A 27,755-nucleotide genomic window follows, 5' to 3' on the forward strand; every position below is an offset into this window, starting at 1 on the left:
ACACAAAAGGGCAAATCATCTCTTGATTTTTCAGACTGAACAAGTATTGTTGGATAACTATTTTTAGTCTAGTGGACAAGTAAAAATGAACAGATAAAAACGATAGAGTATATTATAATATTAACCTTACTTGTCCTATTATACAACATAGTGTAACTTGGACAAGCAATTAACAAGTCAAAGAATTCTATATATAAAAAAAATGGTATTTGACCCGTATATTTGCTCAAATCATTGACCATGAATTCTATGTTCTACTTGTATTACAATCCTCCTCTATATCGTATCATATCACGTTGATTTCTTCTTGTGTTTATTTCTTTAAATTTTGAATTGCGTAACTGTGCAAACTCCATATGAAAATAAGCAACTCCAACTAGCTATATGAAGGTATCTATGGTGTATGTTACATAATATATGGTTTACGATTGAGAGCAGAGAGTTTCATCGAGTAAATATCAATAGAAAGATGTATCGTGTCCTTAAATGAACGATGTTTTCTTCGATATCTTACAATATTATTCATTTCATGATAAAAGAAACATTGACAGGATACAAATCAGTTGACAAACTCTCTTGAATCAAAGCAAAAACTCATCTAAAATACAATGGCAAACCTGTTTTACAAGTAAACAAAAGATCTATAATCGATTCGTACTAAGGTCATATTACACCGAGGAGATAGACCTCGAAAAATACTTGAATAAATGTGGATGAAAATTCCAATATAGAGATACAAGAACAATGTCGAAAATTTGTCCAACCAAAAATAGGCCCCTTAGAATTTATGTATGGAAACTGATCAATCTTTTTTACAAACAATAATGATGAAACGAAAAGCTTCTTTCTTTCACCAGAGCAAACTGATCAAAGGCTGTCCCGTGCAGGGTTTAGTCGAAAATCAACCTATCGATGATGCCACATTCGTCCTATTTGGAATTAATTCAAATATGGCAACTCATCCTCTCTTGAAAACATCAGCATTGCCAGCAGTCATCTAGCAATCATATCACAATCAAACAGCTGTTTGTCAAATCTACACATAATGCAGAGTACAAGTTATCTTAGATCAACTCGTAAGCGTCTATCCATAGTTTATCAGTATAAACAAGCATAGATGAAAGTTGAACAAGTACATAAAAAGAAACAAGGATTTGTATCCAATTTCCTCCACACCAACTATTATGGTATGTCCTGTGAGAAAAGCCAGGATAGATGTAGATCACAGAAAATAAAAAGAGTTCTCTAACTACATCACATATACTAAAATAAAAAATTAACGATCAGGCTGATCAAAGCGGGGGCCTCATTTGTTTTATTAAGACTTGGATGTCTCAATCTGAATATACATCTGGATATGAAGATGTTTGCATTAAGATCTGGATACCAAAAAATTAAAACGGTTTGTTTTCTCAACATCTGAATGTATAAAACTTGTATATATTCAAAAATTAGTAGATACAGAATTCAAATAAAATACCAATTAATCTAATTATTATATCAACAAAACATTTTTAAAAATTATATGACAGTTGGTGGTGGTGATGGCAAATGGTGGTGGTTGTGAGTGCCGACGGGAGATGATGTTAGTTGATGGTGTTGGTTGTGGGTAATAGCTAAAGGTTTTCGTGGCCGGTAGTAGAGGTTAACATTGGTGTGGTGGCTGATAATGGTTGTGGATGATAGTGATAGTTAATGGTAGATGTGAATGATAAACAAAAGAGAGAGAGATTATATTAAGTTCATAATAAGCTACGACAATGAAAAACAATTCCTCCGTCGTATGTAACATACACAATGCATCAGAACCTTATAGTTAAGAAGCTTACTAGGTTTGCAAATGCAGATAATGTGATATAAGACTTCAAGGACCATCATCTTGATCTTCCAATTCTTCAAGAATAACATACTTTGCAGCCTCATTTTGCATTGAGGATCGTGAAATTTCATCTTCATTTGGATTACCTTTCTGTAATTTGTCATACCTGAGAAGAGGAAGCAGAAAACAAATTTAATACCTAGCAAAAACAATCTGACACTTCAAATCTTCTTATAATTTTCATGACAACCCTATATTATTAGCGATTTGCAAGACCAGTTATTAACAAGTACAGTTTGACTAGATGCTGTCACTCAAGTGGAATACATCACCGACATGTTTCCCGTAAAACCCTGGCTACGCTATAAAAGAATATTCAAGAGCTAGTAAATTACTAGATAAGTTGAAATTAAATGCAAAGCGGTGTCGAAAATTAAAGGATAGACATCCACAGTAGGTCGTTAAAGAGAAAATTTATCTAATATCAACAGCAGTTGGGAGACAAAAATCACATGACAACTTCTCACAAAAATATGAGAGCTCATAAACTTACTTGTACCAATTAAACAAACTCACACCAAACATTATTGTGATGAGACCGACCCCTTTCATCCAGGTAAACTTATCATGGAAGTAAAACACAGCAACCTGAAAATGCCACCGACATAATTGCCAATTAGTTTCAGAAACTGAAGCAACAACAGATTCCAAAAATCAGAGATACTTTTCAACTAGTGAAAACTGATTTGATATCAGTCTAATTCGATTGAAGATACACAGTAGCTTGAAGTGAAGATATCTAGGAAAATGAAGTCTGAGCAATATAAGCATTTGTAGCAGAAAAATTGCAGTTACATCCTACATAACCATTCACGGGACATGGGGAAGAAATTTCCAGGCTTTTTAATTAACAATCCCAATGTTCATCGAGAAGAAACAAATAACAAATTCCATAGAGTAAACTGCTATCAAGTAACTGATGAAATTTGAATAACTAAACCAGTTATTCAGCTACATTACTTGTATGCTCTTTTTTCTTTGATGAGTCAGTTAAATTACTTCACTAAAGAAAAGAGATATAGATAACTTGGTTTTTAGCTTATACCACGATAGTGACAGCCTCCTTTACAACTCCTGCTATTGTCACTGTTACTGCACTAGTAACAGAGACAAGAATATATTCCGTCAACACCTGAAAAAAAAAAGCAGAGGAAGAATCATTTGTACAACATGCATAGAAGGTCTATCAAATTTGCTTTTGCTTTTAGATATTATAGTATTTTAGTAGACAACAACTTTCTGCAAATGGAAAAGATCCAGCAAAGAAATTTGCCACTAGAATGTTGGATAATCAACAATTTGGACTTATTGACATTGAGTCAGATACATGCATACCATAAAGAAAGCCAAGGTTCCACCAAAAAGCATCAGCAAACAACTTCTAGTTATGTGCCATGAGCTATCGAAGTAACTGCTGCTTCCAAACTCTTGCCATGGATCAAAAATCAGAGACAGCATAGCAGTTGAAAGAGCCATTACTGGAGTAACGTAGCTCATTAGTGTGAGTGGATTTTTTAAACCTGAAAAAACAGAAGAAAGTGTTGACATATACAGCGTATGCACAAGCTACATGGTTAATATTTCAAAGGACATATCTCACTATATTAAATTACAATTAGCTACTTTTCTTAAAAGTAAAACATGACTTTGCCAAAAAGAAACACAACGATAACTCCCTCTGTTATGTGAAGGTGTTTGAATGAGCACGAAGTTTATGATTGAAAAAAATATTTTTGAAATTTGTGGTCTAAAACAAGCCATAGATATTTGTGTGGCTATAAATTACCTTATCAAGGATCAAAATGAGAAGTTTAAAGTTAAATTGTAACTAAATATAGAAGAGAGCCATTTTGGAGGGGGATTGACTAAAAAGCAGAGAGGGTCACCTAAATTAAGACAGAAGGAGTGTTCGGGATTCGTGCAACTCAAAGAATGCCTTGTAGATTAGATGAGTAGAAAATTGTTCTTTGAACTCAGAGAGCGTACTCACTTTTATCTGGCTTAACATTTTAATAATTCCAATGTACTACTTATTTTTGTTTACAGGTCCCATAAGTGCCGAGAAAAAGACTAAGCACTTCGTGCATTTCTTGGGAAAGTGTAGATGGGGCATCAAAAGACCACTACATTAGTTTGAACTTTCTCACAAGCTTATGAAATGCTCTTACGGGATCGGGCCACTGACAAGAAATTTGTTACTTTCCTCCAAGAATTAAGGCCTTGTAAATAAGGTTGTAAAAGTCAGAGGAAAATTTAACGAAGTAGTATGGACGCGAGACTTGGAACCGAAACAACTTGTCTAACTCCTGCGGCAATACGAGACAACCACTTTGTTATCGCATAAGACACCGGATGTGAGCCTCAATTTCATCCACCATGTATCAATACGATATGTAACATCATCATTAATCTCCCCACTTCCTTGGATTCTTGACTCAAGATACTTGAAACTCTCTTTTGATTATGACACGTGTACCGATTTTCACCTCCACATCTGACACGTGAATTATGTCCCTGAACTTGCACTCTAAGTACTGAGTCAAATTTTAAGGAGCTTCATGCGCTCAAATTCGACTGAAAATAATGTGTTTTGCCATGTCATCTTGAGGGGTCATGAGAAAGTTCTGCCAGAAAGAGGTGTCTAACTGATCACTGAATAGTTAAGGTGTATACTTAAGTGTACACTTGGCAGTTGGTGGCAAGTTTAAGAGGCTATCTATGAATTCCACCTGCAATAAATGTTGCTTACCAGAACTTAAACTATCCAAACAAAAAATTGATGAACTATCAAATTTGGCAAGAGTAGGGTTAAAACAAAATGTGACAAAACAAAAATAATAAATAGAATACTTTTTAGGGGAATCCAAAACTAGGTAAATGAAGAACTGAGTTACCAACATGCAATCATCCACCAACAGTATTAATTAACAGAAATACTCTACGAATAAATTCATTTTCAGTGCTTTGATAGCTAGCTATAATTTGCTGAAAGTCCTTACCGTAGATTTCTTTCTTTATGACAGTTTTTGGTCAGCGCACGCCCGTTGGATGGAGTACAGGAAAATGAACACAAAATAAACGAAGTGAGCACAAGTATGATGATGAAAATACTTTAAAAACAAATTCATTTTTAACAGTTTCTGGAATCCTACCTGCAGAAGTATCTGAGTCATAGTCCAGCGGAACCCAGACATAACAGCAGCTAGCATAACAAAGATAAACCCCCAAAATTCAAACTCCGTTTCCTTTGCAACTGTATTGTCGATAAATAAAGGTCAGATGTGCTTATTGAACATATATCCGTCTACAGACAACAGAATTAATCACAACATATAAAGTAGCTAAGCACTCAAAAAACTGAAAATAACAAGGTAAAAAAATGGACAGAGAGAGTTTTGAAGAGAACCACAAACTACTTCGGCATTTTCTTATATATTCATCTATGCTGCGTAAGTTCCATTTTTCTCGGTTTTCTTTTATCTACATTCAATGTATATATTATTGACTAATAAGTCATGACATTTCTCTAAAATTACTCTTTTCATCTCCCTTTTTGGTGTCCATACTAGCTGGCACGCATCTCTGCTATTCCACCTACTACCTCTCGCCAACACAACTACCAAGTAACTCAACTCTCTTAAGGGGTAAATACAAAGAAATCACCAAGTACTTTTGCTTCTACTGCAATTTCAACCTGGGTCTCCAAGGTTTGCATCCACTTTATTGACCACTAGGCCACACCTTTAGGTGCAATTACTCTTGGCATCTCATTTGTTACGATCTTTTTTTTTTACTCTTCGCATCAGTGGTTTTAGAAGTGCTTTTTCCAACTGATACCACCCTTGCTATAAGAAAAACTGTGAAATGAGAATGATTTTAAACTATTTCTTCACACTACCTAGTGGAGCCACTACCCAATCACTATCCTCCGCATTTTTAATACTTGTGTTATTGTACCTTTCCTTTCTTGTTCAACATAGTATCCATCTCAACTTTCTCATTCCAGCGAGTATTTGTATAAATATATATATTTTTAGCCACCTTATAGTTGAAAAGAGAATGTGTCATGACTAAAACAAATGAAGAGGATAGAAAATCAGATTATTAGGTATGAAATAGCAATTCTAGAAACTCGAGCCCCAAAATATTCCTTTCTTAATTTTAAGAAAGTAAAAACTTACTTATAAAAAGTAATGATTTTTAAAGGCTACAGCCAAGACAATGGAGAAATGTAATTGAAACAAATGAAATTCATATCGAGTCCAGCACATTTCGGTCCCATCCTTATTATTTTTAAACAAAAAACGATAGTCATGCATGGATCGTGATTTTTAAAATAGAATAGAAAACAACAAGTCTGAAACACATATAGACTCAAAGCACTACTTTTACCAGCGTATAAAATGAGAATTATTAATGTCATATAAGAAAAGTGGCAGATAAATAGGGAGATCTTGAAAAGTTAAGAAGCTAGGGATAGCTCATGGGTTGAGGCCCAACCTGGAGATCCCATGTTTGAGTTCCTACAACACTAGGTATGAGTGAGTCTATCGGTTCCAGCATTGGTAAGTCAGATTACCTTCACAAGGACAAGCTACCTAGCGTGTGCATAACTGATATTACCCAAAAATAAAATTAAAAAAAAGGAAGAAAGAACAAACAAACATGCTAATAAGTGTATAGGATACCTGTTAATAATACCCCAATAGAAATAATCAACATGATCCCTAGCAGCTTCAAACTCGGAGACTCCAACCTTTCAAAAAAAAATATGAGGTTAAAAACAAGGCAGTAGACCAAATATACTCAAATAAGAACTCATTTTTAAGAGAGAGCAAATGAAATCATTCATGAGAGATGGATGATAAATTTAATGCTTGAAGGGTCAAGTATGCAATGGACAGGAAAAAGACTTCTTTCTCAGTATGTGTACCACTAATGAGGGACTAATTGAAAATCAACAAGTGATGGTTGTATCCTGCTTCCTTTGAGTTCATGGAGACTGAGCTTTAAAGATGGACTACATAGATTTTTTTTTCCTGGACAAGAAACGGTCCGTCAAAAATTGAAGATCCTTATATGCCAAAATGGCTACTCCCCCCATTACATATATGGCAGAGTTTTTGTTATGCAGAGTTTAAGAGAGAAAACAGACTTCTGGCACATACCAAAATTACCCTTAGAAATTATTGTCGTATACAAGTCATAATATTTCTATGGCTTTAACTGTGTATAATTGTGGGTAAAGTGAAAAGTTTACAGCCAAAAAGCACTTTGAATTGTAGAAATATGGCATTCTTTTAAAGCAGACTAAAAAAAGAGGAGTGTCCATTAAGACATATCAAGTAGTTACTATGCAGATTGACGAATAATTCAATAGGACATGCATCTATTAAATATAGTAAAGACTCAATGAAAAATTGAGCAATGATTAAATGAAGTACCTGAAAGCAAAAGCGAAGAGTAGGAGAAAGATCGGTGCTGCAGATTTGCACTGCAATGACAAACTTGTGTTTAGGAGTCAAGAATTTATGGAGGAAAATGAAGGAAACTAGAGGATTATTCTTTTTTACGAGTAATAGTTGAAGATCGTTTCACTAACTCTCCCTTCAAGTCTTTGAAAATTATTCTTATTGCAATCTCACAAATTGTTGTTAGAATTTCGGAAGTGCTTCTACAGACCTAAAGGAATGCTGGGTTGTGAGAATCCTTTTTGAGTTTGCCCAGTGACTTAATTTTCTTAACAAATCTGTTGACCATTTGATTGGTATGTTAAAATTTACAGGGAAAACGAATACACACCATAGTAGCAAATGTCACTGATATGAAAACAAGGGATGCATTGCTGAGGTTGACATCCATTGCCGTACTGAGAGCTGTGGGAACAACTGTGAAAGGCAAAGGCCATCTGTAGCATTAGTTGTCAGAAAAGTCAATAAAAATTGGCAGGAAACTATTGGAGGCCAATATCTAGAAGTAATGCTCTAGACTTCACAAAACAGTTTCAAATAAAGGGCATAAGATTAAATGTTTTAAATAAGAGAAGAACGAGCAGTGCAACTTTATGATGTCAGAGAGAGCAAATATGCTTTAATGCACAAAAGCAGCTTTGGGTGCCGTTAATTCATGCAGGCCGCAAAAAATCTTTATTTTTTTATGTGTCCGAGTACGATTCCCTTTGCAGGCATTTTAATAACTGCTTTTCTTATTAAAAATATATGTTTTCAACAAATCTTCTCAAGTGGGGGTCGTGGAAACTCTTTTTGATAATTGATGGTGGTGACCCGAATCCAAGACCTCGGCTACTTTAATACCATGTTGAAGTGTGCAATAATCTTATCTAAAAGCTTAAATTGTTAGATAGAATACACATTTATGTATTTTATTATATATTCAACACGCCCCCTTACTTGAGGGTTGATTCTTTTTTATGAGTCAACCACATGGAAATTCTTTTTGATAAAGGATAGCAGTAAGACTCGAACCCAAGACATGTTCTGTCTCTTATATCATGTTGAATTGTGTAACCATTTCATCTAAATGCTTATAATTGGTCTCATTATATGGTCTTGGACAATCCCCACATTGTGAGCTAACTTTTGCAGTTGAGTTAGGCACCAAGGTCATTTCTTATCATCCGTATCAAAGTCATACTCATCTAAAGGAGGTCATCAACAAGAGAGGCCCGAAGAAACCAAAGCAACCTAAAGTCCTACGGGATGTTATAATTGTACATTGTATGGATAGGGTGGAAGGAGAGGAACTCTAGGTTCTCTATAAAGCTTAGGTGTTAACCATCTTTATCTTTTGAGGTGCGTGATAGATGTAAGTTAGTCTGACACTTTTTCGGACTTAAAAAAACTCCTAAATCATAAATAGGCGTTACTAGTCATTCATCATTGTACAAATCTCAGAACTCATTTTCCTGTTGTTTTTACAACTAAAATTCAAAAAAGAAATGTGGGGTTGTGCTAAGAGCCTGTTTGGCTCAGCTTAAAAGCTGGTCAAACTGACTTAAAAGCTGGTTTTTGACTTATTTAACTGTTTGGCAATACTCAAAATAGCTTATTTTAAGTTAAAAAAAACTTATTTTAAGCCAAAAGTTAAAAGCTGGGGTAGGGGTGCTTTTTTTTTTAGCTTATAAGCTGTTTTAAGTTGACCACATTTTTATGTTTTTTCCCTTAATATTTTTATACAATCTTCAAATTACCCATATAACCCTAAAATCTCTTTCTTCTATTTTTCCCTTTTCACGTTTGGCATAACAACTTCAGTACTTTTATCCAAACGCATAACTGCTTATTTTAAAAATAAGTTTCAGCACTTTCAAAAGTACTTTTTTAAAGCTGCTTTTATTAAGCTCATCCAAACGGGCCCTAAGTGGCTTGCTAGTTGAAGCCACAAGTTAAAAAGGTGTACTAACTGGGAACATAGAACTATGCAAGGATCATTTTTGAGAGAGGTAACAGAACTATGCAAGGATCATTTTTTAAGAAAGGTAACAGAACTATGCAAGGATCAGGCAGTTTGTCTTCCCAATAATGAATCTTACAGACAAACTTTACAAGAAAAGAAGTGTGCCTAATATAGAACCCTTGGGTTACAATCTCCTGCTAATAAATTGTCATACAATCTCAAATATTTCAATATTTTTATCTTACCTACTCTGGTCTCTGTTTCTCTACTGATTTCTTTAAAGGAACTGACGGTCAGAACAGTTCCTTGCATCTCGCTATTTATAATCACACAGTAGAAAACAATGAACAGTCTGTTGAAAACCCATAATAACGCATAAAACAAATATAACCTGTATCTCAGTATAGCTTAAAGAAAAAGGATATGACAAATTGACAATCATAGTTACCTCTCAAAAAATAATCTCTCCAAGTCATCTTTACAGTGGGTTGAAATTTTCGGGACCAGAACCAAGTAATGCCTTTGGACAAAATGGCTTGCATTGCGAAGTGGAATGTATTCATCAGTAAAGGAGCAGGGAATCTCCCTAGATGATCCCCTAGAAGAGTTTTATTATACCTAGACCAAATGAATGCAAGATAAGAACCAATGTGTCCAAAGCTTCAACACAGATGAGAGAAAACAAATAACTTAGTAAAATCATAAGCTCATGACCAAGTAGACTTACAATGTCAAGAATGTACTGAATATGTACCATACAAGGACTAAGAACAGTGTCTTCAGCACATCAGCTACGGAAACAACATTCTTTGACTTTGTTTGTGATGCACCGTGGTGGTCCAGATGAGTAGATCCTTCCCCGTGCACATTTGAATATGTTTGATTACTTCTAGAACCGTTCTCCACATCAAACGGAACATATCTATCTTTTCCATTCGTAATAGATGCAACAGCCAAATCACCACCACCCTTCATCCTCGGCTTAAAGTTGTAATTTTGTGTATCTACGTCTACAGATCCATTTCCTATACCGGTTTGATTCACGAGAGGCAGTTCAAAGTCAAAGTCGCCAGTGAGTGTATCAGCATTCCCTAGCTCAGCTGAATGGATGGTGTCATTATTATCAAACCAGCCTGAGAAAGAAGGCGCCCTACGAAAGTTGTCACTTGCACTCTGTTCAACCTTCTCTATAGTCAATTCACTCTCTAACATCTCCTTTTTCCTCCACAATCAAAACCATCTTTCTCCCATTGACAGCCAAGCTTATACGCCTAGTCGTCTATATAGCACTATATTTCCAATTATCTTGACCAGACTAATTGTAGTGAACCCTTTAGAACTTCAAGTTGACACTACTAGTTCTTATAAACACACCTACTAAGCAATTGAAACCAGCACTGAGCTCTCGAATCCAATTAACTAGAGACCAATATAAGTTCAACAATCTGCATTAAAGCAATTTAAAACTTCACTCAAATTTCACCAAAAGAAACGGTAAAAATCACTACTTAGAATCATATCGAATCAAAATTTCATGAGAAGGGGGAAAAACAAAAGAACCCCATTTCTATAGCAGATTAAAAAAAACAAAAGAAGGGTGAATCTATCAAAAAGAGTAACCGCTATTGAAGAATCAAGAAAGCAACTATTAAAATCATGGAGAAAAGATAAACTAAAACTGAGATGAGCTTCACTGGTGAGCAAAATAAATTCAACAATCTGACATTAACTTGAAATTTAACTCAAATCCAATAACAAGAACTAAGGATATCTGCCAAAATTTCACAAAAAGAAACAATAAAATCACAACTTTAGATATTGAATCAAATTTTCAAGAAAATGGTAAAGCAAAAGAACCCCATTTCCCATTTCTATAGCAGGTTGAAAAAACCCAAAAGAAGGTTTAATCAATCAATAAGAGTAACTGCATTCAAAGAATCAAGAAAGCAACTTCTAAAAGCATCGAGAAAAGATAAACTAAAACTGAGCTGAGCTTCACTGGTGGCCAAAATAAGTTCAACAATCAGCATTACAGCAACTTGAAATTCAACTCAAATCCCAGAACAACAATTAAGCAAATCTCCCAAAACCCAACCCCAAAAAAAAAATCACAACTTTGAATCCTATGGAATCATATTTTCAACAAAAGGGGTAAAACAAAAGAACCCCATTTCTATTACAGTTCTATAGATTCTAAAAAACCCAAAAGAAGGTTGAATCAATCAATAAGAGTTGATGCAATTGAATAATCAAGAAAGCAACTACTAAAAGCATTAATAAAAGATAAAATTAAAACTGACCTGAGCTTGTTTGAGTTGATAGATTCAAATGGTGTAGAAGAGAACAAAGCATAGAAGATCTGATCTACCAATTCCTTCGAGTTTAAAGAAGAAAAAAGGTTATTGTCGCCTGTTAGATGGGTAAAATTGAAGGAAAATAAACTAATGCCGACAGCTTACAATTAGTTGAATTTTTGTATACTTTTATAGAAAATGTTACTCTTTATATCAATTTGTTTATATTTTGACTTGTCCTAAAATTTAAAAAATAGGTATTTTTATTAAGGAGGTACGAGAGATTGGATATAATAATCACAAAAGAGGTAGTGGTTGGTCAAAAAAGTATCGAAAAAAAATTTTTAATAATATCCAATACAATTTCAAATTACGAAAGACATGACCGTACATAAGAGGGTGTCGAATTTACCATAATAGAGGTTTACTTGTATTTTTTTTGTAGTGTGTCTTTGCTTTTAATTTCACCTATCACTTAGCTTGTTGTTGATTGTGTTTAGTTAGTGCATCATTCTATAACTATTATTATTTCTTTTATAAGTTGTTTTGTTTCTCCATTATCGTTAAAAATTTACATGTGGAATATGTCTTTTTACATATCTAATTTTGATATGTTGAACTCGAGTTGAGAATCCTTCGGACATAGCTTATTCACCTTCACGAGGTAAAGGTATGATTGGTACACACTCTATACTTTACATACCTCATTTATGAAATTTCATTAAAATCGTTATTGACATTGTTGTATGATCAGACACAATATTTTAAACAAAAGAAAAATAATATTAAATGATATAGGATAAATGTAAAGTGGGGATGATACCCTTAGCTAGTCGTCAAATAAGAAAATTTAACATTCTTTTGGAGACTAATTACAAAAGAAAAAATTATCATATAAATTGAAACAGATAATAAATTTTTAACTCGTATAATCTCAAATGATAAGTATATATGACATGTCATAATGTATTTTACTTGTAATCTTTTAATAATATAATATATAGAAGATAAAATTAAAAAGTTGCATAAAAAACATTTTTTTAAAAAAATGGATTAACAAATAAATAAGATAAACAAATTAAAATAAAATATTAGTAAAATCTAAGATATGATTGGCACCAAATTTTTAGGTTGCTAGATCTCTACTTCTTCTCCCGCGAGATCTCTAGTTTTATGACTAAGACGTGCCAACATCTGTTCCAGGTGGCATGGTTCGATATGATACGATATTGAAAATTTTGATTTTTTATTTACGTAATTATTATATGATATTTTAGTAGTATATATAAAAGTATGCATGTGTATATATATAGGGGTGGATTTACATGAAATTTATCTGGTGTTCAAGTATTGACTAATTTCGTTACGAAATATATATATATTTATGCAGAAATTAAGATATATTTGAATAAAATTAACATAGAGGATTCAATAATTAAAAGAATAATTGTACGAAGAGCAAACTATTAATTCAATTTAAATGTTAAGTTCATAGTTTATTTTATTTGTAATTTGCAGCAAATATCTCATTTTTTTGCTATCTGATTTGATATACAATTTCATTTTTGATATACAATTACACATTCGATATACAAATGTATAAAATGTGTTTGTGTTTGTAAAACGCGAGAAAAGTGTATATATATAAAGATACACTACATATATTTTTTTCGTATACACTTATAGTATACAATACGGATCTTATTATACAAATTACAATGTAAATAAATTTATACAAAACTAAACAGTTTGTATAAAAGTGGATCTGTATCTAGCGAATTATAAAAACTTGTTACGTGGCGCAATTATGTGAACAATAGTTATAACATACAAATATGATTTTTATGTTTACAATATGTAAAAGTTGTTTATGATTAAACGATCTTATTGGCCCATTGGCTCTTGGGTGGATACGTAAGAGTCTTTAGGAATTGTTAAAACATGTCCGAATCTCATTGCTAATATATAATAAAGTTCAAGAAAAGTCTAAAATAGTCTCTCATTTTTAGGTTTATGACTCAAAGTTATTCTTTTGTTTTTACATGGAACACTTATAGTCCCTCATACTTATATTATTAGAGCAATTTTGGTCCTCCTTCGAAATTTTTGTCTTTTTTAAACAATGATTTTGTCTACAAATTTATATATGAAATGCCATCTTCTTATAGATTAGTAAAAATAATTACTCTATGTGAGAGCAAGTGAAGAAAAAATATTTTATTTTGTTTCGTGAAAATATTACTATAATTAACTAAATATATATCTTTGGTTCTGTAAACTACATTAATTTATTACTGATATATGATATTGCGAGAAAAGAAACTTTATATTAGTACAACGTCATATTTCATCAATAAATTAATACAGTTTAACAAACAAATGTAGATTCTTAATTTAGTTTCAAAATTATTTATACCAAATAGAATAAATTGTTCTTTTCTCAGCTTCTCTTACATGGTGTTATTATTTTTTTTAAATATAAAAAAAGATGATTGAACATTTTAAATATAAGATTTCATATAAAAACAATGTTAAAAAATAAGTAAAATTTAGGAGAGAACTAAAAGTGAATCAATATTACAAACATAAAAATCATCAGTATTCTATTTTAAAATTCAAAAATATCTTTAAGATTTTAACCGACTATTTTAAAAAAAAAAGGTCAATTGAGTCCTTAAACAAACTTCTTTACAATTTTGACCAGAAAAATATGACCCCAGGAAAATTAATAAATTTTAATTATATATCAATTAATTATTAAAAGAAAAAGTAGTCATTTATCAGATAAATTAATAATTTAAATTTCTGATATGATAAGTTATATATGTATATTATATTTCTTGTATTAATGGTATTCTTGTAATAACTGCTTTGACTCCCAATAAATGAGTCATTTGCATATAGCAGCCGCTCACGAATATTGACATAAAAAAGACAATGACCATTAATTTAATGGTTTAAATTTTTTTTATTTTTTTTTTAAAAAGAAAAAGTTTAAAAAATTGGTGCAAACATTTTTGTGGAACCAAGAAGACTTTTATTATTGTAAATGATTTTAAACAAATATAATTTATAAAAATATTTGACAAATTTGTCTAAAACCATAAGTTTCTTTATCTTGTAATTATATGTTTGATTTGCTTAGGAAATTGTTTCGACAATTCTTTTGGCATAACTCTAATTTGCTTGTGTAGAAGGTCAATAAGTTGTATTACTTTTCAATAATATTAATATTCTTTATATTCCTTAGATAATAGGACCTTAGTCTAATATAAATGTGTCTCTAAAATTTCGAACATAGGTTGAGGGGATACTTGTGCATTATCCCTTAAACTTAAAACAAAGTTAAGCTTTAACTCAATATTGTTCAATATCACTAATCCTCTTATCAAAAATATAGATGAGTACCTTACTATAACTCTGATAATTACAAGCAAAGTCTACACTAAAAGTTCCACATAAAGTGGTGTACTTTAACATCTAGCTTCTAGTGAATGATCTCAGTATTACAACAACAAACCAACAAGTGCTCTAATGTGACATATCTGATCATCAAAACTAGAAGAAAAAAACAACAACAACAATAGCTATAAAATGTCAAATACTGAATCAACTCAGCTTCCTGTTGCTGGACTACTAAGATGTCCCATTCTTTCAGCAAGATTTTCTAAATTAACTCCGCGATTCCACCAATATCTATGACTATCCCCTAATCTAATATCACGCGTTGATTCGTTTATCCCTTTGTTCTCAACTTGTTGTGGCTCAGTGCAACCAGGCGTCTCTGTTAAGAACTGTTGCCAAAATACATCATTACCCGAGTTTGATACTAATTCAGATGTTTTACTGGTCTTACACTCAATCTGATTATCAGATGGCTTAAGTTGACGTTCTAAATTTTCATAAGTTGATGACATGACAGGATTCAATGGCCCTAACTCGGAGGAGGATGGTGAATGATCGATGGGAGAGTTTCGTTTGGCAGAATCATTAGATGATGTATGTGTAACAATTGGGGAATGTGTATGCTCGAAATCTTGTGTTTGAACACCATACAGAAACCGCTCCCAAAAATTGATTGATGAATCCAACTTTTTAACCATTTCCAAGTCGAATTTTGGTGAGTTTTCCTCGTCAATCAAGTAATTTGATATCAACAATCGTCTCTTCCTGCTCGCGCTTTGAGTGAAATCAGATGAAAATCCAGGTGTTTGTAGTAATTGAGCTAAAAGAGAAATCAATTTCCCCTGTCTATGAGCAACGTTCTGTAAACGTTGCTCCATAGACTTAATTCCACTTTCGTACTCCCCATTGAATTTCAATTGATTCTCCGCAGACGACTGAAGAAGACTGTTTTCTCTCTTCAACCTCTCGATTTCATCTTCATACTCCTGTCTCTCAGAATCCGTCAATGGAGCTACAGATTGCCCTGTTCCTGCTGCAGCAGAGTGGCTATGGATCGGCTTTCGTCTATAAATATTCTTCAACAAATGTCTACGTCCTCTTAAAAAATCCTCGTTCGCAAACTCCCATTGTTCAGGATCAACCTTTCTAAACCCCTAATAGAAATAAATGAATATCGTCAAATAACAAAACACAATTGGTGATGATTCGATAGAGATATTTTTACGAAATAATTTTACTTACATAAGTATTAAGTTGTCTGATAAAACTTGAGAAATTGTTATGCTTAAAGTATTTCGGAAGCAAATCTCTAGCGAATTCAGGTGGATTCCAAACAACGAAGCTACGTCCGTTATGGCTCCATGAAACAACTGGATTAGTATACGAATCATCAACCAGTTCATAAGTTTTCAACAAAAAAGGCGCCGGAGAAGAAGAACTTGATCCTCCATTACAGTTATCCATGACTATGCACACTCATATACTACTTTTAACGATTCTAATGTGAATTGCGAAGATTATTATACTTTGAGTTTTCAATGAGAAAGGGGAAGAAAAATGATCAGGATATTGAAAAGGAGATAATTTATTTATAAAAAAAAAAAAGGAGAAATACAGTGTTTCTTCATTATTCAGCTTGACTGTGAGAGAGGGTAGACGACTTGGACTTTGAATGTGGATTGTTGAACAAGTTGGAGGAGAGTGGAAAATTTTTAGTTTGTGTATTTCCCATTTTGTCCTAAGTATATATAAAATATATTAGTTTTTCGAGATTTAAATTATATATATATATATGAAAAAGGAATTAGTAATTTTTTCTACAAATTTTAAATACTTAATCTTAATTTCTTTTCTTTAAAAAAAGTAAATTATTCTAAGGAGATTCGTTAAATTTACCATTGAGAAGAAATAAATCAGAATAATTGTCAGAGCATTTTTTTACTATCTTTGTTTCGAATTATTTGTTTTTCTTTTCTTTTTAGTACGTTCAAAAAGAATGTTTTATTCTTCTTCACGTTTTGATATATATCTTTTAATTTTAACTTTCACATGATATGTTTAAAGTAGTTTTTGATTTTAAAAATGTTGAAAGTGTTTTAAAGACTTTTAAACACTTATTTTTATGCCAAAGAAAATATTAAAATAAATTAGAAATCAAAAGTAAAATACGAATAAGTAACATTTTAATATGTTCTATAGATTTTTAGCTTAAAATTATATAATTCTTTTAGAAAAAGGTTAAATTAAAATTAGATAAATAAATAAAAAAAAACAAAAAAATTACTATGTGATGGAATATTCAACGGTCTTTTAGTTAATTTTTTCTTTTGACTATAATTTGGTTCGTTTTCAGCGTTCAAGTTTGAAGAGATAATTATTAATAAAGAGAGAGTATGAATAGTGAAGTCAGAGGTATCAATTATTATTATTTATGACTTCTTCTATTTTCTTTATATTTTATTTAATTAAAACAGAGGCTGCCATTTTGACTGGCTGTTTTTTCTGTTTCCCTTTTAACAATTGTTTATTAATATATAATATTATTTTTATTTATTATCAATAGAGTGTACTACCCCACTTCTCATAATAAAAACATTTGTTTAATTTCATGAAGATCTGAATTTAACTTGTTTATATCTCAATCATTATTTATTTATTTCATAGAAGAGACCCCAATACTTATTCATAATCATCTGAGAAATGAAATATAATTTATAAGGCGTAATACATAAATATGTCATTTTATTATATTTTTACTTTTGAAGTAGTACAAGTAGACTTTTAAATTTGCCAAGAGTTAAAATAACTGGACGTACATTTATGAATATTCACGAAGAAATCATCGTAGTTCGAGAAATTCGTCATAAACAATCTTAAATTAAGAGAGAAATAATTATACCAGCTATTTATCGATAAGATATTCATATTTTTTCAAAAATAAAATAAAATATTAGACACATACGTCTTACGTGATAGTTCACATCATACACGATATTTTATGTCAAGTTCTACGTGTATTAAACGTGTTTCTACTGTCTATTTATTCAACATTATATAAATTTAAATGTCTATTAGTGTATACTAAAAAATGAAGAGCATAAATGTCAAATAAGACCAAGTTAACAAATATACTCATAATATATAAATGTGTCGTTCAACTTAGTTTTAGTTGACATCACTACAACAAAAATAACTTTTAGCGGCATTAAATATTGTCATTAATAAAGAGTGCTAAAGTCTTTACCTATATTAATTAAGTGTCATTAGAATCAATATCGCTAAAGGCTTTAGGGACATATATAAAGAGTATCAATTGCCGCTAAAAATACATATTTAGTGACAATTAAGAATTAATTGTCGCTAATGATCATTTTTGTTATAGTGCATTTATGTCCTCTAATTTTAAGTAGGCACAAGTTGACACTTAAAATCGTACAAAATTGAAAAAATAAATATATTCTTCTTGCATAGAGTCCTACATAACAAATTTTGTTTTAAGTGGCATCCTACATGTATTATGACACGTAGAACAAATATGTATATTTATTTAATTTATACAAATTTAAATATAATCACACACATCCAAAATTTTAAAAATGTAAATATAAGGTAAAGCCTAATTAAACAACACATTAATGTGTTTTTAGAATTTACTTGAAAAAAGAAATAACACTATGTATTGTGTGTGAGCATGAAAAGCTTAAAAAATACAAAGAAATGAGCTTATATAGAAATGAAAATAACAAAAATATAACATTTGCATTGCATGATAAATAAATGAAGCCTATTTTCGTAACAAAATTTTTTTAAAAAAGGAATATTATTTAAAAACTAGCCACATGCAAACTTTTCGATTAAGATACTATTTTCGATTTCTAATAAAGCGTTTCATTTTATAAAGAGAAAAAGACAAAGAATTAACATTAGATGTTAGTGTTAATAATTTAATTAAGCATGCATATTAGTACTTTAGATTATGAAACTATAGTGTATGTGGCAAACAGATTAGTGGATATTCACTATAGTTCATTAGGACTCTAATTATTCCTTTTACATGAAAATTCAAAGTTTTCTACATGCTATGTATCCTTAATTTTCTATTATTTTTGTCTTTTTATTGCATTAGTTAAGCCGACAACATTGTCTTTTAATCTTATCATTTAGTCTAATGAAATCATTTTTAATAATAATTAATATACTCACCCGGTCCCATATTCTCTAAGAGGACGTGGCGAGAATATAATTAAATTTTTATTAACAAAGTAAAAATTCAAATAGTCGAACTAATATGCTCTCATCATCGAGAGAAAATTAGATAACTAACTGTCTGAGTCACTATAATTTTTCTTTCAATATGTTTGTTATTTCGCGAAATCGAGATAAAATTAATTATATTTATCTTATTTTATCTATAATATTAAATATTTAAAATAAATTAGATAGAGTTAAATAATAAAATTATTTTTTATTTATGATATTTCAAAGAACACATAAAAGAAATATGCTAATTAATATGAGAAGAAGTAAAGATTAATTAAAATCTAATAAAATTCTACATAGAGCTAATAGCTCAATTATTTTATGTTGAACAAACTTATTATCGTAATTAATGACGTAACATGATTAAAAAATTGGGTCAATGATATTATTTGATCAACTTTTTGTCATCATGTGATTATATTTTTCTTTGGTCGTTACTCCTCCTAATCTAATTTAATTAATAACAATATTATCCACTCTTTTTTTTTTCTTTTTCTTTTTTCTTACAACTTGTTATGCTACTATTTTAAAAGAAGTTTCTCGATAATAAGAATTAAGATGACCATAAATTTATTATTATGGCAATAGATTATGCCACGTGTTTGAAGTTGGTCTTCAAGTATATGGAAATAAAATCTCACCAAAAACAATAGAAAATTTTCTAGTTTTTCGTTTTGAAAACACTATATTTTATCTTTTCTCACAAATCTAACAAAAATATTATGGGAACTTTTAATGGAGAATAGTTTTTTCTAAAGAAATGATACATAAATATGTTGTGGAATAAAGTGTCTTAAAAAAAATGTTTATATTTAAATAATTATAATTTATATTTTTTAATCACGAAATTTTATTTTATATAAGATACGTCATACGTCATAAATGAATTTATTATTATTTTGACTGTTAAAAATAAGGGTAAAATAGAACCAAAAGGTTAACATCAATGATATTTTAAGCCCAAAAGGTAAAAAAAAATAATTTTGTACCAATTCGCATAGTTAAAGAATATTTTAGATAAATAAATAGATTAGAACAATATTTACCCTTGTACTTTTAGAAAAGAAGGTCATTTTTTTTTTAATAATTATTCCTTCCATCCGACTTTAATTTCATATTTACCCTTAAACACATGTAGCGCCTACGTGGAATGCCTACACGGTTATATTTACTTTTTGTATTTTAAAATTTCTTCTAATTTAATGATTATACGCATTCAATTTAACCCATAAAAGTCAATTCCTAATAGTTATTTAGTAATTCTTGTTGCAACTTGGATATACAAATGGAATATGTCCTTCCTATCACCATTATCATGAACTCGAAAAAGAGGAAAACACAAGAGTGATAAATCAAGTAAAACTGAAGCATTTTTTACTCTCTCAAACAAATAACAAATGTGCCCTAAGATATAATAATTAAGTTAGAAGAAAATTTTAAATAATAAAATATATATATATATATATTTCCGTGTAGGTGTGCCACATAAGCGCCACATATGATACTAAAAGTAAAGATATGGGACTTAACTGTTCAAAGGATAAATATATACCTAAAGCTCGATGGGAGGGATAAATATATCTAAAAGAATATGACGAATGACAAATATAACCATTTTCTAAAAGTACAAGGATAAATATAACTCTTTTTCGATAAATAAATCATCTTATGAATGGTAATTTATCGAATTATTATTAAATTCATGTGTTAATCATTATAAAATGATTAATATTACAACTCTTATAAAAAAAAAGTTCCAATATCTTTTGTTCGCATAAATTGTTAAATTTGTACAAAATTGAATAAATAAATATATATTCGCACCATGGCGTCTTACGTGTATGATGTAATGTAAGACTTGTGTTTATTTGTTCAATTTTATACAAATTTAAGTATTTACTTATACACACCTTATCACCTAAAATTGAAAAACATAAATAATAACTAAACCCAAGTTTTTTCTTTAAAAAAAAAAATACATATTTTTGTATTATGCATTTTTTCCAATCGTGATTGTTTTCATATTTAAAAATATACTCTTTCCGTTTAAAAAAGAATAATCCTATTTTTTTTAGTTAAATTTTTCTAAAAAATGACTCATTTCCTTTTTTTGGCAATACTATAACTTTAACTTTACACGTGACATGTTTAAGATCACACGATTAAAGAACATTTTGATACAAATTACAAAAATAAATTATTATTTTTTTCTGAAACTCCGTTTCAAGTCAAACTAATTCATACCTTTTGTAAACCAGAAGGGAATATGACAGTTGCTGCAAGTGCCAATAATATCTAATCTGATTGCCGATATTTGTGGAATGAAAGATCTTTTCCACCAAAAAAGTTAACTTCACAATATTATCATCATTCATATCACCATATCCAAAATTCCTTTATCTTAAACAACATTTGTATCTCAAAGCAAGTAGAGGAACACTTTCTGTATTATATTCACTCTGTTTTGGAGCAATGGAGAGTCAAATTGTTCGACGAAGAGTTAACATGATTACTGCTCATTTAACTGCACATGATGATATTTCCGCCTCCGCTACTCATCTCTTTCCTATGGTAATCTCTTTCTCTGTCTCTACTCATAGTAATGTTAGCAGGGACGGAGTTACAGGTTCGATAGAACTAGTAGCTTTCGCCAGCATTTCGTATTTATGTTTAAAAAATTATGAATAGTATAATTTATTTGAAGTAAAGTCAAAGGTGTCTTTACGAGAATCCAGAACCTCTGAATGGTAGGACTTGTCACGAGCTAATTTGAAAATAAAGTAATCTACTCATAGCCCTTTGGTTAAAGTCATACCACTATTCATTTCCCCTGTTTCTTTTAACTATATATCTATTGATGTGCTTCTATTTGATTTTTCACTTTGTTTACTGTATAGAGCTGTAGCAGTAGCTTGAATTCTGCTATTCCGAGGAGGTACGATAACAGAATGAACTATGCAAGACAAAGTTCCAGTTCTCAAGCTTGTTTCATGAGGACAAGTGAACAGGTCTGGGAATTATTACTAATATAATTGACATTACTTTAGTTTCAATGAGTTTGTAATATTCGTTCTGCAGGTGTTAGCTTTTTTCATTTTTTTTTCTTGCTTTGGGAGCAGGGAAGCTGTACTGAATCCACTGCGGCTTTCAAGGCTAGTGATTATGCAAAGAAGAGTTCTCGCGCCTTTGAAGGACCAATGTTTTCTAGACCTGCAAATAATTGCAAACACAATGGAACTGTTGAAGAAGCTCCTAAATTTGCTAGGCCTCGTTTCCAATTGAAAGAAAGAAGAAATGAACTTGAATCTAATGGTAAACAAACCTATGCTTTACTTTTGATTGTTATATCGCGTAATTGAGAGGTACGTCCTCTTTGGAATGTTGAAACATTTCCTTTTGTTTTTGCTAATGCAGGGAGTGAATGGTCTCCTAAGATGGATGTTGCAGAATCTGGAAGCATGTACGTCGTATCTATAGAACTTCCCGGTGTCAATATAAATGATATAAAGGTCGAAGTCAGCCACAAAAGGTAAATAAATGACAACTATCCATTAGTCTTTCTTTGATTTCTCGTATAGTCACTATTATCTCAGAATGTCAATTTCTTTGTGAGATCAGCATGTGTTATAAAGTTCCATCTTCTGCAAAGATGAATTCAATTTGCGTTGATCTAATAGACGCGTGTTATGTTCCTTGACAGCTTAATAGTTTCTGGAAATCGTTCCACTCAGTGTAAAGTGGCATCATACTTGAATGGCTTGGTATCAGCCTATCATAAAAAGGAGATTGTTCAGGGACCATACCGTGTTTTCTGGCCTCTTCCAAGTAATGCTAATAAAAATCGCGTCTCAGCTGAGTTTGTGTAAGTTATCAATATTTGTGATTGTTTACCTATATATCGCCATGCTTAATGTTTTTAGTCGAGAAAAAACACTTCGTTACATATAGACTTGTGAAATTTCATGACTCTAAAACAATGCAGGGACGGACTTTTACAGATTACAATCCCGAAACTTTGAGAAACATGGCAAAGACAGATATATACGTATAGAATATATACTCGAAGCAGGATAAGCAACAGAAGTTACCATACAACATGAACCACTTATAAGTAATCGCACGCTATTTACTGAACCAGTGTAAATTGTCATTTTTTATGAGCTATACTTGTAATGCTACATTAGTAGGTATATACATAAATGTTCATGTCATGTGTGTTTAAGTTATATATATATGGGGAATAGGTTCAAATTTATATTTGATAAATTTGAACTATGTGAAATGATCAACCTTCTTCGAACTCTCCAAAATGTTGTTACATTCGTGTCAGATTCTCCAAAAGGCACTACTTTTGGAGTATGTCACGTAACCTGTTGATATTTTTGAAGAGTCAGAGCAACATAGCCTTGCCTCGCTTGTTTATCACCAGAAAGAGCCACGTAGACGAATAATACTAAACCTTTACTTGAACAACGCCTGTTTTTGTCATTAATAGTATAGAGGTCATTCTCTTGGATGGCTTTTCCATTTATAACGTTGGTCCACTCTAAAACAGATTACTATAAATGAAGAAAACTTCAACATAATCTCATCACTGAAAGACTCTCCATGAATGCGTCAAATCTATTGTTGATCAGTGCAACAACAACACTAGCAATTATCTCAACAGAATTAGCCTTCAACGACGAAAATGTGTTAAAACAGGCATGCTAATGAAATATGTTAAATCCACACAACAAACTAAAATACTAATAAGAGGCCTTGCTTTTGCCAACGGTGTAGCATTAGTCAAAAACAAATCCTTCAGGCAGAGACAAAAATACATTAGGTGATTTTTTTCATCGATTTTAGCCTTGATGGTTAGAGTTATTTAATATCTATTTCAGTGCATAATTCAAATTTAATCGAGACTCTAATATAAGTTCTGAACATCAAATTCCGATTGGTTTATTATCCTTTTCAAGACATATGATGTATCTTCCAATAATTAGTTGTTATTTCTGATTAATAAGGAATATAAATGTGTGAAGTCAACTTCCAGGAATTTAAGGTGTCATTAAATAAATCTTTTAATTAAAACAATAGGCTTAATTTGCCAACTAATATTTCCATTAGACCATTACTATGAAGTCAACTCTTATAAAATGAATTATTTATTGTTAGTTTACAAATTATTTATTTCTACTTTTTAATTTAAAGAAAGGTCTCAGTAATATAAGGGGATTTTTTGCCGACAAGTTTAAATTTTTAAAATTAAAGTCCTCATATTTTCTGACAGTGATCCAATGACACCGCTTGATTAGATTCCTAATGCAATAATTTAGAGAAGAAAATATTATTTATTCAAATTAAAAAATAATAATAAAAAAGATATAAAATTAATTCATAAATATTATGAGTAAAATATGAAAAAATTAATTCTATTTTCTTAATATGAAATATAAAAATAAAGATTCTTTTTTAAAATGATAGATAAGTAAAAATGAAACGAAGAATACTCATGAAAAGTACTAGGACATAATATCATCACCTACTTTCGTTTATTTTTATTTGTCTAATATTTCAAAAATTGATTTTCACTTTCAGTTTTAACATATTAAGAAAAAGTAGTTGTTCTTTTCCATATTTTATGATTAGCATTAATTAATTATTATTTTCAAAATCTAATACGAATACTAAACATCAACTAATAAAAATAGCACAACAAACTAATTATTTTATTAGCTGTCATATCAAATCCAAATATAACAAATAAAATATTAAATAATAATTTTCTTAAATATATTTGACAAAATAAAAACCGTCAATTTAAATTCCCCTTATATATAAATCTCATGATTATGAACATGTAAATAAAAAAGAAAAATAAACCGCCAATTTAAGTCCGAATATTCAGCAATTAATGAACGTGGTCATTAAAATAATAAAATCTCTATTTTTAACATTTTCATTTTTTTCCCCCCTTCTTCTCATCACAATTAAATTAAATAAATAACTCATTAAATTATTAATTAATTTTATCACAAATCTCACCCCCTTTAAATCCTCCTTCACCTACATTATACCTTACAACACAACTATCCTTTTTTCCCTTTTCTTTTTTTTTTCTTTCTTTCTCCATATACCATGAAAAATTCTCTAATAATTTTTCATAATTGCTTCTTCAAATTACTAGTAATTATAATCAACATTATTTTGTTCATCAATAATAATGTTGATTTTCTAGTAGAAGCAAAACAAAACAAGCTACTACATCCTCCCTTCAAAAAAAAGGGTGCAAATTGTGATTTATATGATGGAAAATGGGTTATTGATTATAATTATCCACTTTATAATGCAAAAAATTGTCCATTTTTACTTCAACAATTTGATTGTGTAAAGAATGGTAGACCAGATAAAGCATATCTCAAGTATAGATGGCAACCCACAGATTGTAACTTAGCCAGGTAATGAATTACATCTATCTATCTTTTTTATCGTGTTTTTCTTGCTGTCTTTCGAAAACGTCTATTTACCTCTATGAAGTAATGGTTAAATCTATATATGTTTTATCTTTTTTGTATGGTACTTAATGAAATAATACTGAATATGTTAGTATTATTCGTATAAATAATAGATAAAAAAATAAATAGATAGAGAAATTTTGAACGAATTGTTTCATCTTGTATGTATCGAAAGTTGATTGATGACAAGTGGCTGATAAAAGTTACTTATATTTAAAAAGCCAATGCTTATGGTGAGGGTCGAGGCGGAGAAATTAGAAATTTCGTTAAAGAAAGTTTTAAGAATTAATATATACATAATTTTATATATATATATATATATATATATATATATATATATATAATATATTTTTTTAACGAAAGATGATTAACTAACATTCTTTCGTTGTATATGGCTGAGTCACTAAACGAAGACCATATTTTATTGTGACATTTGAAAAATATGATTTTTACTTTAAAAATCGAAAATGATACTGAAAATGAAAGTTATGCATAATTACGGATACAAATTAGAGTTGTTTTTTTAAATTTTTTTTATGAGAGAAAAAAGTGAAAAATACTTTTTGTTATTTTCTAAAACTCTATTTTTTACATTCTAGTTGAATTCCATATGCTTATTGTCAAATGTGCTTTCCCAAGTTCAACTTTAGAGAAGAAAAAAATTGAAACAATTTCATAGACAAACAAATATTCGATTTCTCACTTTATAATATTCTTTTCGTTTAAAAAAAAAAATATTCTCCCCAATTCTTTAATCTCCTATCTAATATTTTTTTAAATAAATATAAAACAGATGAAAAAACTTGTCTCATCTATATCGTGCTTCGTAAATATTCGATTATCTAGGTGAACATGTTTTGCTTGATAATTGAATTATTTGTTTTCGCGCATTCTGTTTTTTGCCATTTACGTTGTTGAGTCCTCTCTACAAACCAAAATGTTACTTTCTACTTATCGTCTCAACTTATATCATAATTCAAAATTTATCGTGACTTATAATATTTTTATGTAATTTTAAATATATAAATTATTTTTTAATTTCTTAAAAATTATATGACCAAATGAATGGTCAAAATGAAAATTAGTAATTTAAATGATATCATACAAATTGAAATGAAAAAAATAATTAAGATTTCTTGATGAATTACTAATCAATTAAGGAATTTTTCTAATAGTAAATAATTTCACGAGATCACGAATTGATGCAATTAATATCCAAAATAGGTGGGAATACTGCATTTGTAGATTAGTAATTTATGAAGAAAATAATTAAGATTCCTTGATAAATTACTAATCTACAAATAAAATATTCTCGCCTATGTTAAATATTAATTGCATCAATTTGTAACCTTGTGAAATTATTTATTGTTAGAAATTTAAGGCATTTATGATATAAACTTGTTTTTCACGTGTTATACAACTTGTAACTAACAATAGACAAATTTTATATATATATATATATATATATATATATATATATGTTAATAGTGTTTTATTTGTAAAGTTTTTATCAAAAAATATTTTAGAAAATAAAAAATCAAGTCTTTCAAACTAACTAGTTTTTTGTGGGATGAATGGTAGAATGATCAATATTTTTCCTTTAAATTTTATGTTGACTATTATGTATTTTTGTAAGTATTCACCGAAGTATGTGATTCATAAATATATTTTTGTAAGGTATTCACCGAAGTGTCTGATTCATAAATATATTTAGTAAGTATTTCTACGTATTAATGTCGTGTTCATAGACGTCAACGTTTGATACTCTTAGATACTCTTTCTAAGGGAGTAACATTGTTATTTTTTGGTTGAAGGGCCAACTCGTGGCCCACTCAGGTCTGGACTGAGCTGCTATTTTATAGGCCCTTTAATTAAAGGATTAATGACAAAAATCCCACATTTAAGTTCTCTTATTACCATTATCCTCTATTAATTTACAATTTCCCAAAATTCCTCATTTTCATGCATCAGATCAATGTATCAGTGTATCAAATTAAT

At 30.2% G+C, this 27,755-nt stretch overlaps 3 protein-coding genes across 4 annotated transcripts; 1 reads left to right on the forward strand and 2 right to left on the reverse strand.

The window, feature by feature from the left end:
• Positions 1-576: 576 nt before the first annotated feature.
• LOC101260154 (probable sugar phosphate/phosphate translocator At1g06470) lies at positions 577-11,774 on the reverse strand. 2 transcript variants are annotated; one of them, XM_004243198.4, is made up of 13 exons: positions 11,596-11,774; positions 10,023-10,740; positions 9,744-9,913; positions 7,682-7,767; positions 7,324-7,373; positions 6,568-6,635; positions 5,032-5,132; positions 4,879-4,891; positions 3,215-3,399; positions 2,925-3,011; positions 2,373-2,467; positions 1,830-1,985; positions 577-997 (listed from the first exon to the last, which is right to left on the reverse strand). In XM_004243198.4, exons 2-12 carry the CDS (start codon positions 10,505-10,507, stop codon positions 1,865-1,867), a joined length of 1,461 nt encoding a protein of 486 aa, XP_004243246.2. In that variant the 5' UTR covers positions 10,508-10,740; positions 11,596-11,774; the 3' UTR covers positions 577-997; positions 1,830-1,864. The 2 variants fall into 2 exon arrangements, with proteins under 2 accessions (XP_004243246.2, XP_010323664.2); XM_010325362.3 differs by having other exon boundaries at positions 577-1,036.
• Positions 11,775-14,974: 3,200 nt separating this feature from the next.
• LOC101259859 (heat stress transcription factor A-4c) lies at positions 14,975-16,713 on the reverse strand. The gene is made up of 2 exons (XM_004243197.5): positions 16,237-16,713; positions 14,975-16,148 (listed from the first exon to the last, which is right to left on the reverse strand). The coding sequence occupies exons 1-2, from the start codon at positions 16,456-16,458 to the stop codon at positions 15,204-15,206; spliced, it is 1,167 nt and encodes a 388-aa protein (XP_004243245.1). The 5' UTR covers positions 16,459-16,713; the 3' UTR covers positions 14,975-15,203.
• A 4,807-nt stretch (positions 16,714-21,520) lies between these two features.
• On the forward strand, positions 21,521-23,465 carry LOC101259555 (17.4 kDa class III heat shock protein). The gene is made up of 6 exons (XM_004243196.5): positions 21,521-21,825; positions 22,152-22,262; positions 22,374-22,566; positions 22,669-22,783; positions 22,955-23,116; positions 23,237-23,465. The coding sequence occupies exons 1-6, from the start codon at positions 21,727-21,729 to the stop codon at positions 23,271-23,273; spliced, it is 717 nt and encodes a 238-aa protein (XP_004243244.1). The 5' UTR covers positions 21,521-21,726; the 3' UTR covers positions 23,274-23,465.
• The last annotated feature ends 4,290 nt before the right edge of the window (positions 23,466-27,755 follow it).

The sequence above is a fragment of the Solanum lycopersicum genome, chromosome 7 (assembly GCF_036512215.1).
Source record: "Solanum lycopersicum chromosome 7, SLM_r2.1".
Lineage (NCBI taxonomy): Eukaryota > Viridiplantae > Streptophyta > Magnoliopsida > Solanales > Solanaceae > Solanum > Solanum lycopersicum.